Here is a 17,054-nt window from a genome sequence, read left to right as displayed (position 1 = left end):
AATGGAAATCTGTAGTTTGCTGTAACCGAGAAGGTCAATGAGCTAACCATGCAGTCAGGGTGCTTATTAATCATGTTTATTTCTTCCGTATCTGAACATACAATTTTAACTTCTTAAACTGAGAAACTTCAATTATCCTTATTTATATTCTAATAAAACTGGCTTTGTGAGTGTTCAGGTCATTGGGGAACGGATAAGGTTTGGGCAAAGCCATCTCAGAGCTCTGGCTGCTTTGGGTCATGTCACAGTTATGCACACTTGGTATGCTCTTTTGGCTGTTTATATCTGTCAAATCCAAGCCAGTGCTTCTCAGGAATGCACAGATGTTTCTCAGGATGTATTAAGTCCATGACTAAAATGTCCGCTTTCTATTTGCTTGCATTTCAACTGTAGATCAGACTGAGCTTTCAGAATTATATTTCAGATAGAATACAGAGAAAAAAAAATATTACATATATTTAATCTCCCAGGGCTCTTGAGAAAGCTGCTCCAGTAAAACCATTAAGCAGATGCTGGATCAAAGCCTAAAACGCAAAATACTTTTTTTGATGCTTCTAAGAAACATCTGATTTCTGGCAGTGTCTAAACTTGGCAAAGTTCAGCCACTAAAATCAAAATTACAAATTATGGAAAGCAAGAGATAGAAAAGCACAAGAACTATCACATAACCTATCACACGACCGATACTGCTGCTGCTTCCAATGCAAACACAAGAACAAGACAAATTGTACACATCCACAGAAACTGTCTTACCCAAAGGATTCGCATACTTCAAGATGGATGCAAAATCTTTTTTCTGGACTTTTGGAAGGCTTTTGATATAGTTTTTTGCCTTAAAAGAAACATGGATATTAAATTAGATCTTTGCCACCTTTGTACTGTGACATTAACAATATGCTGAATAGGCAATTCAACAATGCTCTGATAGCACATTGTACAAATTAATTTTTGGGGGGGTCATAAACCCTGATTATATTTCACCTTCTTGTTGAAAGAAACTTTTTTTTTAAACCAAGCCTTAAAATTGTGGTTGAGAAATAACAATGTAAAGCTTTAATTATTAGTGCTCCATATTTAATATATTAATTAGAATAAATATGTATGCATCATTCGAAAGAATGTCATGATGAGTTTACAGGAATCTCTAGAAATGAACCTTATACAGTAATTCATTAATATTTAAATTATATAGTTAGTGTAATGAATAATTTTAGGTTCTTTATAGTAGGGGCTTAAGGATTCTAGAAGGACATCCACGTAAGAATAGGAAGAAAGTCAAGAGACATCTGCAAACAGCTGCATTTCTAAACACGTTCATGTTTTCAGTACATTTCCAATAAAAGCAGTAATGCACCAGATCAACTGTTTGTATGGTACATACTGGAAACTTTGAAGTATTTAAACATATGGATTTTTCAAGTGTTCTGATCCTTTTCTGCCCCCCCCCCCCCCCCCCAATCTCCAGTAGGATTCTGGGTGTGTAAAGCACTTCAAGGCAGAGATTGTACCACCAGGGGCCATTTCAGTAGTCAACCCATATTACCTCAACCAGTCTAAGAATGAGCATGGCTTAAGTAAAATTAAGACATGTAAAACCAATTGACAAAGCAGAATACTCACGTCTTGACTGTGCAGTTTTTGAACAAAATCTTGAGTAGGTGTACCCGTTATTTTCATTATTTCTGTGAGTTGGTCCAGATCTGAATACCAGAAATAAGGAACAAAGTCTGTCACCACAAGAAAACTAAGCACCCTGCAAAACCCATGAGTTTCTTTGCTATGGGAGAAAAAAAGCAAAAATCACAGTGCAATGACTGAACGGAAGATTTATAAAAGGTGAGATTAAAGTTCTCCATTTTTCTTGCAAAAGGCAAAGATACTGAAAGCACCTGAAATAAAAGATCCTATTTCTGATATCCTATAACTTGTGAACACATAATCGAATCATCTGCAAACTCCTTTAATATATATCATCAGGCCTCCTCCATATTTTTGGTCAAAATCAGTCCAAAAGTATTGAAGTATCTGAACAATCAACACTCGTATTGCATGCATTGCCCTGGTCTATCCAATACTTAGGTGACATAGAGGCAGAAGTCACAGGGAATATCAGGTGGTATGATAAACAGAACAAAAATCAGAGGAAACCAGTCTGTGTTAGTTCTTCTCCACACTGAGAAACTTCAAGAGGAATAAAATTAATCCTTCTCCTCCTCATTTCCCGCATGCTTAGCTTGATTCCAGATGCTGAGATGCTAAGAGTGGGTGAGACATCAAAACACTCCCTAACCTCCTGTGTCCTAAACCAGCACAGATTAATCAGGAACAATGTTAGCTGTTTCAGAGAAGAAACACCATATTTACAGGAGGCTAATGCTGCAGAGAACAGCTTATGACTCGTTTGCTTCTCTGGCAAGAGCAGCAGATGAGAAGCTAGAGCAGAGCTTAGGGCACACAAGAATTCCACCAACCTCTGCAGAAAAAGGCAATGGTGGGTAATGCTGATGAAATAAACAAAATCCCATACCAAGTTTGCGGGATAACCTATTCATAACAGCAAACCAAAAAACCCTTAAATTAGTTATTTTCTTATTTACCTACCCACAGCTGAACCCACAGCTGCATTTCCCTGACAATAGATAATACTGGCTCATATGCTCAAAGGCCAGCAAGAAGTAGCATGCTGGGGTCATTTCCTTTGTAACACATGGTTGTAGAACTTCAGCCAATAGTTCTGAAAACTCTGGAACTCCAATTAACTAGTTTTTCCACTCTTACGTTTACAGTGCAACTTGAAAATGATGACTCATTCATTTTCTTATTTATGTACCAGAATGCTCAAGGTTAGCATTGGTTGAGAAATGCTACGTGTTAGTCAACGGCTGTTCTTTGGCAGATATTTTAGTATTTTCTTGTTAAGAACTAATGTGTACTTAAAATCTGTACAGCTGAAGTAATTTGATGTATTCTACTTTTTCATAGTCCCTGGCATTTTTTTGGTGAATGCCATCTTCCCCTTTTATGTTTTTCCTCACAAAACAAGACTAATATGATTCTGTGCAATGAGGTCCTAGTCCGACATGTAAGTACTTAAATACAAATATAACTAAAATTAAACAACTGTGATTCTGTGACTCTGTAAACAAGTACTTGCAGGTAAGTGATTTATTGACTGGAACTCCACAAGGGGAAAAGCAGTGCAAAATGATTAGGCTGAGCTGTCAAACATGCAAAGCTGGAAAACAACAACAAAAAAGATAAAATCTTGCTGTCTTCTGTTAACACCATCCTCTATTAACTAGCACAACTACTACTGCCAATGAAGTATCACTTGGGGCTGACTTATGGCTTAATCTGAACTATTTTCTTAATTCTTCAGCAATGAAATGATAGGCCTAGATGTTTTCTGTAAATGTAAAACATTTCACTAGATGTTACTTACACAGCATGTTTTGGTACAAGTATCAAAAAGCATAAAATGGACTAGCATGTGCACATAAGTCCATATACTACAACAGAATCTTCTGTACATGTTCTGGAATTGTGAAATCTATTACTAAAAAAAATTAAAATATGCCTTTTCTATCATCACAGAATCTTTTACCTGATGATCTGAGATGTGATTCAAAGATCACCTCTTTTTCTTTATTGAAAAAAATCAGTAATACAAGTTTTAATTTGCAGATGTGCAAAAGTGGTACAGATAATAACCAATTAATGAGAAAGGTGCAAGCATTTTACTTTCATTTCAATTTATGCTCATCAGTTTTTGAACAGACCTACTGTGTCACATAAGAACCTCTCATCATTTTCTTACATGATTGTCATAAATTCACTGAAGGATACGATCATTTCCTTTGAACAGAGGCCTCCCTGTTATCATCTCAGCCATTATACAGCCCACAGACCAGATGTCAACTGAAAAAAAGACCAACAGTCACATTAAATTGCTGAATACTTGTCCTTTTAAATGTACATAAAGTTTAATTTAAAACATACTTTAAATAAGTGTAGAATTTACATTTATGGCCTGTTACAAAATAAATTAGAGCCTTGACATGTATGATGACAGTTTAGGTAAAACTACCAGCCCTTCTAATTAGCAAACTGGAGATAATCTGATAATAAGCAGTATCAGTTTCTCAGTAACAGGCAGATACATGTTGTAAGTAAATTTTCAGTTCTTCCAAAAACCTCTGTAGTTATCCTAGTGTTACTTGAATTCCCTCCTTCTGCCATTTTCCCCTGCCTGTTCTGAGTTACAATCAGCACACCTTTGCAGGAAGATGACAGTCAGTGCAGAACACAAGAACATGGACCAGACCGTCACATCCATATACATTTATATCACTTTTTTCCAACCACGTTAGTACTTTCTGCTACTCAGAAAATATACCAAAAAAAATATCCAAACTCACAACCAGCAAGCGATTACCTGCAGTTTATCTACAAGGAAGCTTTGCATAATTATACTGTCATTTCCACCTCTGATTTCTCATTCACTTCAGAAACAAATACTTGCTTACAGGTTGCCTGATTCAGTGAATGCTTTAGCTCTATTAAGACGTTTCTGAAGAGATGCTGACCTGTTTGTGTGTAATGCATCCAGTTAAGTATGACCTCTGGGGCTCTGTACCACCTTGTAACCACATAACCGGTCATCTCACTGTCTGTATGTCTTGCCAATCCGAAATCCAGAATCTGTAGTGGAAGCACAAAAAACATCCTGGTCAGACAGCTAGTTATTTATTTCATACAGACTTTACAAATGTGAAAAATAAAAGAACTGGAGAAATCTGCAGATATTGGTTTATTTTTGCATCTTTTTCTCACTGAAGTGCCTTGTTCTCAATTTAAAAATCAAGACAGAAGCAGCAAGGAGCTTTACAAATATTTTTTTCTCCAAGTTAGATACTCCTATAGCAACATAAAAACCTGTAAAACCAGCAAAGAAATTAATAAATTCTTCAATTATTAATTAAAAATATACTGGACACACTCAATGCAAAAAATTCCCTGGCCATGTAACCACCATCATATCATCTTAGGGCTAAAAGAACAGCACGTGTCTTAGTGTTCATTGCTCTCATATCCCAGGTGGCACAATCAAGAGTGTGTTCCAATAATATTCTTGAGTAAGGAGGTATCTATCTATCTATAGTATATATAGAGTGACAGGGCAGACGTTTTTAGTAGGAGCACCTGCACATTACTATACCAACAGTGATGTTTTTGTAATACTCTCTGTAATTAAACATTTTTAAATATTTCAGGATAGTTTCATCACTCCCTGGCAAACATTTCAAAATATTGCCAGACAGAGTCACCTTTCCCTGGCACTCACAGAAAGGAAAATTATATTTTCATTCATAGATCAAGAGTATAAAATGTTATGGCCTATCTTTATTGCCACACTTCAAACATAATTTCCTTGTTTTCCCTATAACTGCTGATTACCTACCAATTTAAAAACAGGAATAGGCTGCAGAGATTTTTATTCTTACGAATAAAATGCACTTGATTACAGCCGATCCTTTAGGTACTGAAAATTTACTGGACTCAAAATATTTGCAACAGCAAAATACCCTTTTATATGCAGCTTTCAAATTTATTCTAGGTATACAGCGCACGTTATGTTTTCTCAGTAACACCAGAGACAGGGTGGAGGAAAAAAAAGGTGTTTTACTTAACAGGTCAAAAGCCACATGTGGTACCATCTATTCTGTCACAGCTTTTTAGGCATTTTCCATACTAAGGCTTGTGACACTGGGAGCTGGAAACAGCTAAAATATAAATTGGGTTTGTATTTTTGTAAAAGCAGAAAATGACAGCAAGAATTTTTGTGCATTATGTATTAACTTCAGGATTGCTTTCCATTTACGTATTCATTAGGCTCAGGAACAAGTGTATCCTGTTAGTACTTAGTATTAACATGGTACCGCTTCAACAACAGTCTTTGCATGAAACTGTTACTCTTATACTGCCATCTTCAACTTTTCAGCTGGAACTTTCAAAGAAATTTTCAGAGCAAGTTTGAAAATCCTTTTTATAATGTAGGAATTATAATAGAGAGAGCAAATTTCCCTCGGCTCCTCAAGGATAAGCTCCCTTCTCTTCAGCAAACTTAGTTTTCCTCACTTGCTTCAGTAACAAAAATAACTTGAAACATTGAGACTGGAGGAAGGGCAGTGATTTCCCCTCATGGATCCTTTACTGTCACTTTTCTGATTCCTATAGTAGCAGTTGAGAACATCAGATAAGGGAGCCAGAAAGCTCATTGTGAAAAATAAAACTGATTACTTATTAATTAATCACCAATTCAAGGAACTGTTCCAGCTGCCTACAGTCTCATTGCCATCGGAGCTGATGCAAGGGAAGCTGCTGAATGCACAGACTTGGGGGAAGAGGGTTGGACTATCTCTGGCAGCATTGTCCTGTGCCTGCATAAACTGGCTTGGAAAGCACACCGAGAGCAGGGTCACATCCTGCCTGCTGCACCCAAATGCATGCACACAGGGGAAGTCAGTTCAACTACTTCAGTGTAAAAGAGATCCCAGTTAAATCCTCACCTTGGTATTTTTTATGCATACTTCTCAACATACTATAGTTTGGGTTTTTTTATAGACCGGAGTTGCCTTTTGACAATCAGTATCTCCTAACTGCAAATTTGCTCTTTCCTTCTGCACATGGTATCACAGCTTATTGTAAAACCAGGGACACAGTAATTTTGCTCTGAGAGTCAAGAAACGAAAAGTAAAGCTTAATGCTGTATTTTCTCCTTGTCATTTCAAAAAACTGTATTCTGATATAGAATTGTTTGACTCGGTATCTAAAAGCTCAAAAATGTCCAATGTAACACAAAAATAATTTGTGCTAAGTAAGGAGATACAGTGACCATATCATGAAGAATGTCTTAGACCTGGGCTGCACCTCAAAATGTAATTGCACAGCTTGAGGTGGTGGTGGCGGTGGCAAGAGACAGACAACTGTTTTTTCTAGATTCTCTTTTTTCCCTATCACCCTGGGACCCACTCACCATTTGACCACCTATGAGCCAGTAGAAGACATTGGCTTTTTGTCTTAGGGAAATTCTGAAATTACAGGACCCTCAACATTCAGGTCAGTCTCCAAAGAGAGAAAAATTTTATTACAACAGCTACATGCAAGTATATAGTTTGTATATATGTATGCTAAAAAACTTCTTTGCAGTGTTGCATCAACTTTCATTTTATGCTTCATCACCTTTGATCATCTTCTGTATCTTCTCCCAGCCTGCAGAGTTAGATTTTTTTAATATTTAATCAAACCTGGAATTACCACATATCTGAACTACTCCCAGAAAGTCTTACAGCTCTTTTAGGGAGGAAACCTTGGCCACTAGATCTAAATGTAGTTTCGTATCAGGACACTGAAGCCCCCATTCAAATTTACTGTTGCTTTTTGAGGATGTATAGGCCAGTCATGATTCAAGCACAGGACAGGAGATGAGGCTTGATTTTGTAATTAACTATAAAACCCTGACTAGCCTTTCAGATTGCTAGAGCTAAGAGAGGATAGGTGACAAAAACAATTCTAAAAATTAATAAAAAAATTTAAACACAAGAATAAACTGGGGATGGGAAGCAGTCTGGGGCTACCATCTCCACATTCAAGAGAATAAACTATATTCCTAAAAGAAGCAGTGTTGAGTACTACATAATTCTACTTCATAATAAATAATGGCTTTCTTTATAAGGTCATTCTGCACAACTACATAGATGCATTTTTGCTAGGTCAGGGTACATTGCACAATTATTTCTGAAGTACAAATGTTATCCGCTCACAGGAACAGTCTTCAGGAGATTTCCAATACATGTAAGAAACTGCAGTCAGAACTGGTCAGATTCAGTATTTCAGTTCAATGATTTAGAAGGAGGCTTGAGGTGCCAAATGTGCAGGAGAGAAGAATTACTACTCAGATGGACTCTACTGAGAACATTTCCAAGGAAGTGGCAATACCTACACTTCAGAACAGACAACTTTCCACAGTGGGTGTTACAGCCGTGGTCTCCAAGGGTGCATGCCAGCTAAGCTGTCTGCATACTGGGAAGGGGTGGGAGTATGCACCATCCTCCTCCCATCTTTGGAGGGAAGCCCCAGTGGGTAGGACAAAGGAAGTCATGGTACACATCAGTACTCACCCCACTCCACATAAGTAACAACCAGATAATACAAAAAATGCCATCAAATGCACCTGTCCTGCAGTGCAGTTGTAGAAACGGCTAACAGCTGAACTATAGGAGGCTGAATTAGGAATTGTCTCCCCTTTAATGAATTTGGTTTTCTTACTACTTCAACTGAGAAAAAATGTGAAGCAGAACTAATATATTCCTGCTACGAAAAACACTGCAATCTACATGCAACTGATACTACTGATAGCTGTAACAGTGCAGAAGGTATCACTTTCAAAGAAATAATATGTTCTTGTTTGTGGTGAGCAGTACATGGTTCTTCTGTTGCTTCTCTGAAGTGATTAACTGCAACATACCATGATAGCAGTTCTACGTTACAGCTCTTACCCGACTGTAACCATGACATGGTTTTTTTCTTGAAAAGTATTTTTAGTTGAGTGACTATATATGTAAGTGTACCAGTATTAATTACAACATCCACATCACACAGGAAAAGGGTGACTTACTGTCATGCACATGTCTTTGCTATGGGCACACAGCTGTAGCGTGGACTGCTCCATCAATGCCAGACCCACAGAAGCAGTTTCAGTTCTTGTACTGCCCTGCACCCAGCTGGAAGGACCAAGTCAGCAAACACTCCAATGATGCCATGAATGTAATAACCTGTGGCACTGATGTCCTCACCAGAAATCCTCCTCTACATCTTGGCATCAACCCCCATCTCTCCCCTGTTCACCCTGGGTACCAGCTTCCCGGAGTGTTCTGTGCTGACTGGATGTTTTCAGCTGGGACATCCTGGGCAACATTTCTAGCTTGAGGCACAGCCATTTCTTGTGCTTTGCTCCAGAATGATCTCTGAAATCAATCACTGCCTCTGCCATTCTTATGTAATGCACATTTATGTCAGTCAAGGACATAAAAATAGGAGGTGAGTAGATTCTCAGTATCCAGGGCTTTATTTCTTACATAAATATTTAATTATTCTTGTGGTGACGGGAAAATATTTATAAGGAGCAGTCTCTCTTAACTTTTTTCAAGCTTGTTACCACTGCCCATCTGATCCTTTTCCCTTTCATTTTCCACCATTCTCCTGTTTCTCCATGACCCCTCAAAGCCCATGGGCTGAAAGCCTGGCCCATCACTGAAACCAGCCAGCATGTTTACAGCTGTTGCACCTGTTGCCTACTGTAGTGTATTTCTAATACCTCTGGTTTTTTCAAATAAACGTATCTTACCTTCAATTCACAGTCTTCATTTACTGCCAAGTTTCCAGGCTTTAGATCCTGTAATCAGATTTGAAACGGATGTTATTTACTTATTTTACAGCAAGCACAATGAAGCACACTTTCTTTCTTTCAGGTTTAATGGTTTTCATACAACTACTTAGAACGGCAACAGGTAAAATGATGTAATAAATCTAAATTAGAAAATATAACAAATAACAGAAACAAAAGATAGAAACTTCCATATATTTGGGGTTTTTTCCAGTACGTTTTCCACCCAGACAAATCATCTTTTCTTCTGCTAGAAGTCAGGAAAATACTTGCCAGCGAAGGAACTCACTCATCTTACCGTTGGTGGGGTTTGGACAAAAATTTGTTGCATTTAATACTAACGCCACAAAGTTAAGGATTCACGCATGTATTTCTGGGCTGTACCTACTGCATATCAAAACATACTTTAAAAAGGTTCCATACCCTAGTAGACTTAGAAGGAGTACTGAAGTAATCAAACAAGATTTTACATAAAAGCCTATGTTCTCTTCTGTGGGAAAATCAATTTCCTAATGAAATCAATTGAATGGAGACTGCAACATGAAGAAAAATATTCCCTTAAGCCTCCTTAGCTACTGTAGAGACTTCTAATGATCTTCAAAAGTTGCACTTCTAAGTTTAGCAGCAAAGGGAAGAGTACTGGCAATGACTAAGAAGATTCTGCAACATCAGTGACTCTTAGACATTCACAGTTAAAAAGAGAAAGAAAAAATCAGAAATAAATTTTTCTTCAGATTTGTCAAACCTTTGTTTGACACACTTTAGCACATTAGGTTTAATCTTCTCTTTGAACTTTTTCACAGGCATCCACCTGTTTTATGCAAAGATGTTTTAAGATCAGAGGGGCCTTGAAGAGAAACAAATTGGTGCAAAGAACTGTAATGAAACCAAAAAAGCTCAAGAGCCATCAAGAGGGAGCTTAGAAAAAGTCTAAGCAACTGTAAATTTAGACTATGATCACAGCAGTTGTAGAAATAAAAATATCAGTTTGTTACATGATTTTGGTAGTTTGCATAGTTTCGATGTCCAGCTTAAAGCTACTACACAATGTGCACTTTCTCTGGTGCTCCTGATATTTTACTACAAATTGCCAATTTCTACTGTCTGATGCAATTTTGGGGGAAATTATGCTGCTTGGTACCATGAAGGCATCATTCAGAACTCCTCCTTCATAGTGCAAAAGCAATTTTAAGTAGACTTTAGATACAGCAGAGATCCAAAAAGAATCAGGTCTTAATTTCTCTCAGAAAAAAATGAGGTTTTGAAGGCTCTAAATTTTCAGATTATTATTTCAGTTTCTATGTTCTCACTCCTCCAGCTTTGAACATTAACATGATGTTTAAACAACTTAAACACTGTTTTTAAAAATAAGCCAGAAAAACCACCTTTATCTATCTCAATTTAGACACTATTTGCTCTTTTGGGAACCTACAACTCAACTTCACATAGTAATTTAAGAAATCTAAGTAATTAAGAAATTTAAGCTGTATTCAGTGCAATCTGAGCACCCAACTTACACTGATGTATCCATACCACCTTTTGTTCCTAGTTGAAAAAGAAACCAAAGGCATCATCAAACTGAGATGCTACAATTTCAGGCATTTATGAGCATACTTATACATAAACATTACTCACATTATCAAAATATAAACACTTTTTATATTGTCTCCACTTACCCTGTGAATTATGCCTGATGAGTGAATATACTGTAAAAAGAGAAAGTACGTTTTCATTAATGAGGTTCTGACTTTAAGAAGTTGCCTAAGGTGGGGGAGAAAGTGCTTTTTCATGGTGCTAAAGTAAACAAAATTGGATATTGTTTATTTATTGCATAGAAGATCATCTTAGCTATGTTTTTAACATGCATATAATTAAATTAACATTTTGTCCTTCCCCTCCCCCAATAATGAGAAACCACCAAATCAGTTTGAGTACTGCAACAGATCATACATTTTTTTTCTAAATCTTGCCATACATAAAATCCCATTTCCAGTTAGTTTTTGGCATTGCTAGTTACATTTATACCAAAATAAATGTTGTTATTTTATATATCAGAAAAGCTTTCTTGCAATAGACGTCTGTGGTGTGCTGCCATCACAGTTTAGGTTCCTATGCTCCAGCAACACTCAGTTTTAAGAGAACATTTAAGACCAGGATGCAGGCCAGTCAAGGTCCTAGCTGAGAAGCCTCACTACATGCTGCAGTACTCAGTGCAGCATGGACAGGTCATGTTAAAAGACGTTCTCCTTTACCTGAACATTTTCACCACCCTTCCAGGGACCTATTTAAAGGTTCACAAAAGTCCAACCAACCAACTGCACACCTAGCACTAGCTCTTTTGTGAAGACACCTGACCAAATACATATAAATGTATGTCTGCAGATAGGTGCCTGCACCTATGACTGCCACCATGGACAACAAAAAGAGCCTCTAGTAACTAGTTCAGACATAGGCATCTATTTTGCAAGGGCTGAAATGCAGAAAGTTGTCCTGAACTAAAGACATGCTTTCCAAGAGCAGCCAGGGACGTGCTGGTACTGTTCACTTCACTACTGATGGCAGCTCATACTACTGATGCTAAACCACACAAGAACAACAAAGACTTTTTTAAAAAGTCCCCAGAAAAGGTGGATGAGATGCAAATCTTCACCAGCTTCATCTGGTGAGTTTTCATTTTATTTTACCCTAAAGAATGGAACAATAACTGGGAAAACACTTACTGGGAACCAGATGTCAGAGCCAGGAAAGACCAACCAGGGACAGTCAGCATGGCATCACAGAGATGCACAGAAGCACTGATCTTTGCAGGGTAACTGCCAACCAGCCCCAGCCCCAGCAACCATTGTCTTCTTCCCAGCAGCCATGAAGATGAAGAATGAACCTTGTAAATGCAACAGCCCCTCTGCAAAGGGATCCTCATAGTCCACCTGATGAAGGGACCAGGGAAAAGAGCGCAAATCTACAGACCAAAGCCAACTTCCTCATATAGATCCAATGTGCTTCAGACTTAGGTTTCCGAACTTAAAAAAATCCACACAACCTAAGCAGCGCAAGATCTGGATTTAAGGCACTGAGTTTTTAACGCAGCGACTGAACAAAAATAAAATCTCTGAGATGTACTGTTTCCTCTCTTAGACCTGACACATCGCTCCAGATGTGGTCTTGAAGGTTCTGAAAAGAAGGAAAAATATCATTTCCCTTGACCCTGTGCCTACAGTTTCCCCAATCCAGCCCAGACTGCGGCAGGGCTCCTCTGCCACATGGGCACACTGCTGACTGCTGTGCCCAAGTCCGTGCAGGTCTTGGCATTTGTGGTAGGACCAGTTCCTGCTACACATTACTGCAGGAGAGGCCAGGTGTAACATCACCTGTAGGAAATGCCAAAGCAGTTCACAGGATTTTCCTGGGGCAGACACAAGGGGCCGAGGGTGCAGGGCTGTTTCCCAGAATGTAGGCTGTAAAAGCACTACAGCAAATGAAGAACTACAAATGTTGTCTCTGTCATGGATGTGCATGAAGTGGATTGGGATGGGAGGAACCAGACAAAGAAAAAGGAAGTTTGTCATTTGTATGAGAAGACCAGAGAGGATACAGAGGCTTTTTTTTTTTATTATTGTTAAAGAAATGCATCTGTTAGACTCCCAATAAATGAAGAAAAAGATGATGTCTTCTGCCAATAGCCATCTTGATCAAGGGTGACACAGTGACTACTTGCACTCTAAACCATTTCAGTGTCTTCTTACTGAAGGCTCTTGATTTTCCAGAGCAGATGCTTAAAATACTCCAGAGGATATTTTTGCTGGTATGACTGTACACAGTAAGGAAATAACTGGCAGACCCCAGAATTTCTACACCTAAGAATGTGGCATGTAGAAACTGGAATTAAAAGGACTGCACCCTTCAGAGTGTTAGTTAAACTCACCATCTGGGGGGAAAGAGGGTGGTTTTGCTGGTGTTCTCACCCCACTGGAGGTTTCCTGACTGTTCACAGCATCAAAATAATGTTAACAGTTTGGGGAGAACTAAATTTTCTAAACACTCCTCTTAATACAAAACTACTGAGATCACACGAAATAGCACTTATTCCTGGTGCTAATGTACACATCAGTCTTTCTGTAAGATGAAATACTGGTGCTGTGCTGCAGTGTTTCTTTAACACTAGCAGTATTTTTTTAACTCCATTTTATTATCTCCTGGCAGGTAGCGGCACTGGAGCAACACCAAACCTTGTTCAGAATTTTCCACTTCAGTTCAAAAACCTTCTGAAACTGGATCCTATTCTTACTGATTTTCCTCATTAAATTATTCATTTATTGACAGACTTTTCACTCTTAATATAGCAAAACCATCTAGACCAGAGCAAACTTATCCTTCACAATGTTATTACCACTTCACCTGAAAAAGACTTGATTCAAGAAGCCAGTTAACATGAGCAAAATGCTTTGGAGCACAGGAGGAGCTCTTTGCATTACCCTAAAGACAATTTCTGGTAGCATGCATAAGTCCTTGAATGCAAGCTTCAGATTGTGCTAGGAAGTTATCCAGCAGTTGTCTAAATTCTAAGCATTCTTGTCTGTATATGCAATCTCTACACAAAATAAAAAGCTAATCAAAAGGGAATTAGAAAAGACTCAGGAAAAAGTACTCTAGGCAGCATGCAAAATGAAAATGAGCGATTTGGCACGGAAAGAAATACTGAAGAGGAAACGGGTAAGAGGGGGAAGGGAAAGCAAAGCAGAAAATACAATATAAATGTGAACAGAAGACAGTAAATAGAGATGACAACAGGAGAGAACTACAGCAGGTAAATACTACCATAAGGATGGTAAGCGAAGCTTGAACAGGTGTTTGTATGGCACAAGAGCTATCCACCCATTCCCAAATACAGCCACCCATCTCCCCAGACCTCTATATGAACAGGAACCCAACTGGCACTCCTGCAGAAGAGGGACCCAAGGCTGAAAGTGCTGGAAGCTCCAGCCCCTTTCCACCTACACAAAGACATTTATGTTCAGCTTGTCTTCTGTACTCTTTGACAATACACAGCTTTTCTGACAAATAAAAAACCGATGAAAGCCCTTCCAAGTTGCAAGTTCATACTTAAATAAAATGTAATGCCAGGCTAAGGCCCAACTAAGAAACAGACAAAGGGGAGGCAGGTCAGTCAAACTGCATTATTTTTTTTCCTACTGCAGATGAAGTTAAATTCTGATAAATTCAAGGCTCCTGAAAGAAAGGAAATGAGTATTTCATTCTCTACAGAAAGACAACAGTAAAATGATAAGAACAGAAAATAATGACAAACAAGGACTGTTTAGACTTAAAGAGCAAAGACCTGCGGGCTTGATACAAATCTTCCTGAACTCAGTATGAACTTTCTATTGACCTGAATTTATATACAAAAAAAATCAAGCCTGTTGAGCATTTCAGTATACAACCAATCCAGAACCAGTCTACAGCTAGAATGTAGAAACGATGCCTCTAAGGAACTGACTTGGGGGCTTTGCAAAAATCTCTCTTACCCCTTCACAATCCATTAATCATGCAGTTTTTTCCACATGCATTTAACTGCCACATGTAAACAGGTTGTTACAATAGAAGTATGCAATGTGACAAAAATGATGAACAGCTTTCTTACTGTTGACCAGATGTAAATACAGATACCATAAAGCACTTACGTACTTTACAAAAAGGACAAAAGCATATTGCAGGTAACATCTTTAACACCAACCCCCATCCCAGAAACAGAGTCTATCAAAGTTAAAAGATGGAAAAAAAAAATATGTAATATGCATTATAAAAATGAGGGCCTAAGCTTGGGAAGTTGAAAGTGTTTTACAACTAAGATCTACAGAGTGGCATATTCCTCCTTCCCAGGTGTTGCAAGTATTTTTTGCTTATAATGACTCAACTGAGCACTAGCTAAGTGTATGCTTCCCCCCCGGCCCCCAACAAAAAAAAAAAAAAAAAAAAAAAAGCAATCTAAGTAAACACAGATGGGCTGTCTTTAATCCAGATACAGCAGACCTTACAAAGCACAAGATTTTCACAAAAAACTTGGCAGACCCTTTCTTAAACAGCTAATTTACTGATATCTGTAAAAGAAGACACAAATTACTGACCTATTTTTTTTTTTTTTCTGTGCATGCTAGAAATACTGGTTTCAGTTTAACCCACTTCCTACCACAGAGAGTACTGCAAGAATGTCCCTCAAGCACTGGACAACTACTATTTCTTAAAGATATATCCAACTAGGTGTATTATTGTGCCTGGATGAATTGGTTATAAAGAAGAAACCAAAATTAAATGGAACAGATACAGTAAAGTCTGTTCTCAAATGTTCACTATGCAATAGGAAATGACAAAACATCAGAGTCTAGCAGCTGAATAATGTCTCATTTCTCGCTGGTGATTTTGAGGTAAGTACAGTTGTGCTCTCAAGAATGTGGGAGAAGAGACAAAACATTCAGGTGAAACAGGTGGTCTTTAATTCTTACAGAAGGTCTGACACAGTTACAGAAACCAGAGACACCAGTTTAGTAAGACTACCTCAGCATCCCTGCCGGTTGCCTTGTAACTGGAATGAGAACTGCTCTCATTTTAATAAAATCCCGGGAATAGCAGGGAACATCAAAACCTTCCTGCTCTCTTCCTCTGTGGTGGGATGACCTTGGCTGCCACCAGGTGCCCACTAAGCCACTCTCTCATTCTCCCTCCTCATTAGGGCAGGGGGAGAAGATAAAATGGAAAAGCTCATGGGTCGAGACAAGCACAGGGAATTCACTTACCAACTACCATCACAGGCAAAACAGACTGGACTTGGGGAAGACTAATTTAATTTATTGCCAATTTAATAGCAGATAGTTTGAAACAGACCCCAAAACTAAAACCACCTTCCCCTCATGCCTCCCTTCCTCGCAGGCTCAGCTTCACTCCTGACTCTTCTACATCCTCCCCCTGAGCTGCGCAGAGGGACGAAGAGAATGGGGATTTCAATCAGTTCACTACATGTTGTCTCTGCTGTTCTTTCCTTCTAATGCTCTTCCGAGCTCCAGCATGGGGTTTCTCCCATGAGACACAATCCTTCAAGAACTGCTCCAGCATGGGTCCTTTCCACAGGGTGCAGTCCTTCAGGAGCAGACTGCTCCAGTGTGGGTCCCCCGTGAGCCACAGGTTTTGCCACAAAACCTGCCAGGAGCCTGCTCCAGCACAGGCTCTCTGTGGGCTACAGCTTCATTCAGGGCACATCCATGTGCTCCAGCATGTGGTCCTCCATGGACTGCAGTGTGGGTATCTGCTCTGATGTGGTCCTCCATGGGTTGCAGGGTGGCAACCTGTGCCATGGTCTTCTCCATGGGCTGCAGAGGAATCTTTGCTCTGGCAGCTGGAGCACCTCCTCCTTGTCCTTCCTCACTGAACTTGGCCTCTGCAGGGCTGTTTCTCTTGCATTTTCCACTCCTCTCTCACAGCTGCTGCACAGTGTTTTTTATCCCTCCTTAAATCTGCTATCACAGAGGTGCCACGAACATTGCTGATGGGCTTGTGTTTAGCCAGCAGCGGGTCCATCTTGGCGCCAGCTGGAACTGGCTCTGTCTGACATGCAGGCAGC

The 17,054-nt window shown here is 39.0% G+C and overlaps 1 protein-coding gene across 1 annotated transcript in view; it reads right to left on the bottom strand.

Moving 5' to 3' along the window:
- MAPK12 (mitogen-activated protein kinase 12) overlaps positions 1-17,054 on the bottom strand; it is a 41,192-nt gene that overhangs the window by 4,332 nt on the left and 19,806 nt on the right. The window contains exons 5-10 of the mRNA XM_055711003.1: positions 11,122-11,151; positions 9,407-9,454; positions 4,587-4,701; positions 3,847-3,918; positions 1,621-1,700; positions 754-832 (exon numbers count right to left, since the gene is read on the bottom strand). Of these exons, the coding sequence (XP_055566978.1) occupies positions 754-832; positions 1,621-1,700; positions 3,847-3,918; positions 4,587-4,701; positions 9,407-9,454; positions 11,122-11,151 (424 nt within the window). The remainder of the gene's footprint in view (positions 1-753; positions 833-1,620; positions 1,701-3,846; positions 3,919-4,586; positions 4,702-9,406; positions 9,455-11,121; positions 11,152-17,054) is intronic.

The sequence above is a fragment of the Falco cherrug genome, chromosome 5 (genome assembly GCF_023634085.1).
Source record: "Falco cherrug isolate bFalChe1 chromosome 5, bFalChe1.pri, whole genome shotgun sequence".
Classification (NCBI taxonomy): Eukaryota; Metazoa; Chordata; class Aves; order Falconiformes; family Falconidae; genus Falco; species Falco cherrug.
This window is presented reverse-complemented; position numbering and strand designations above follow the sequence as displayed.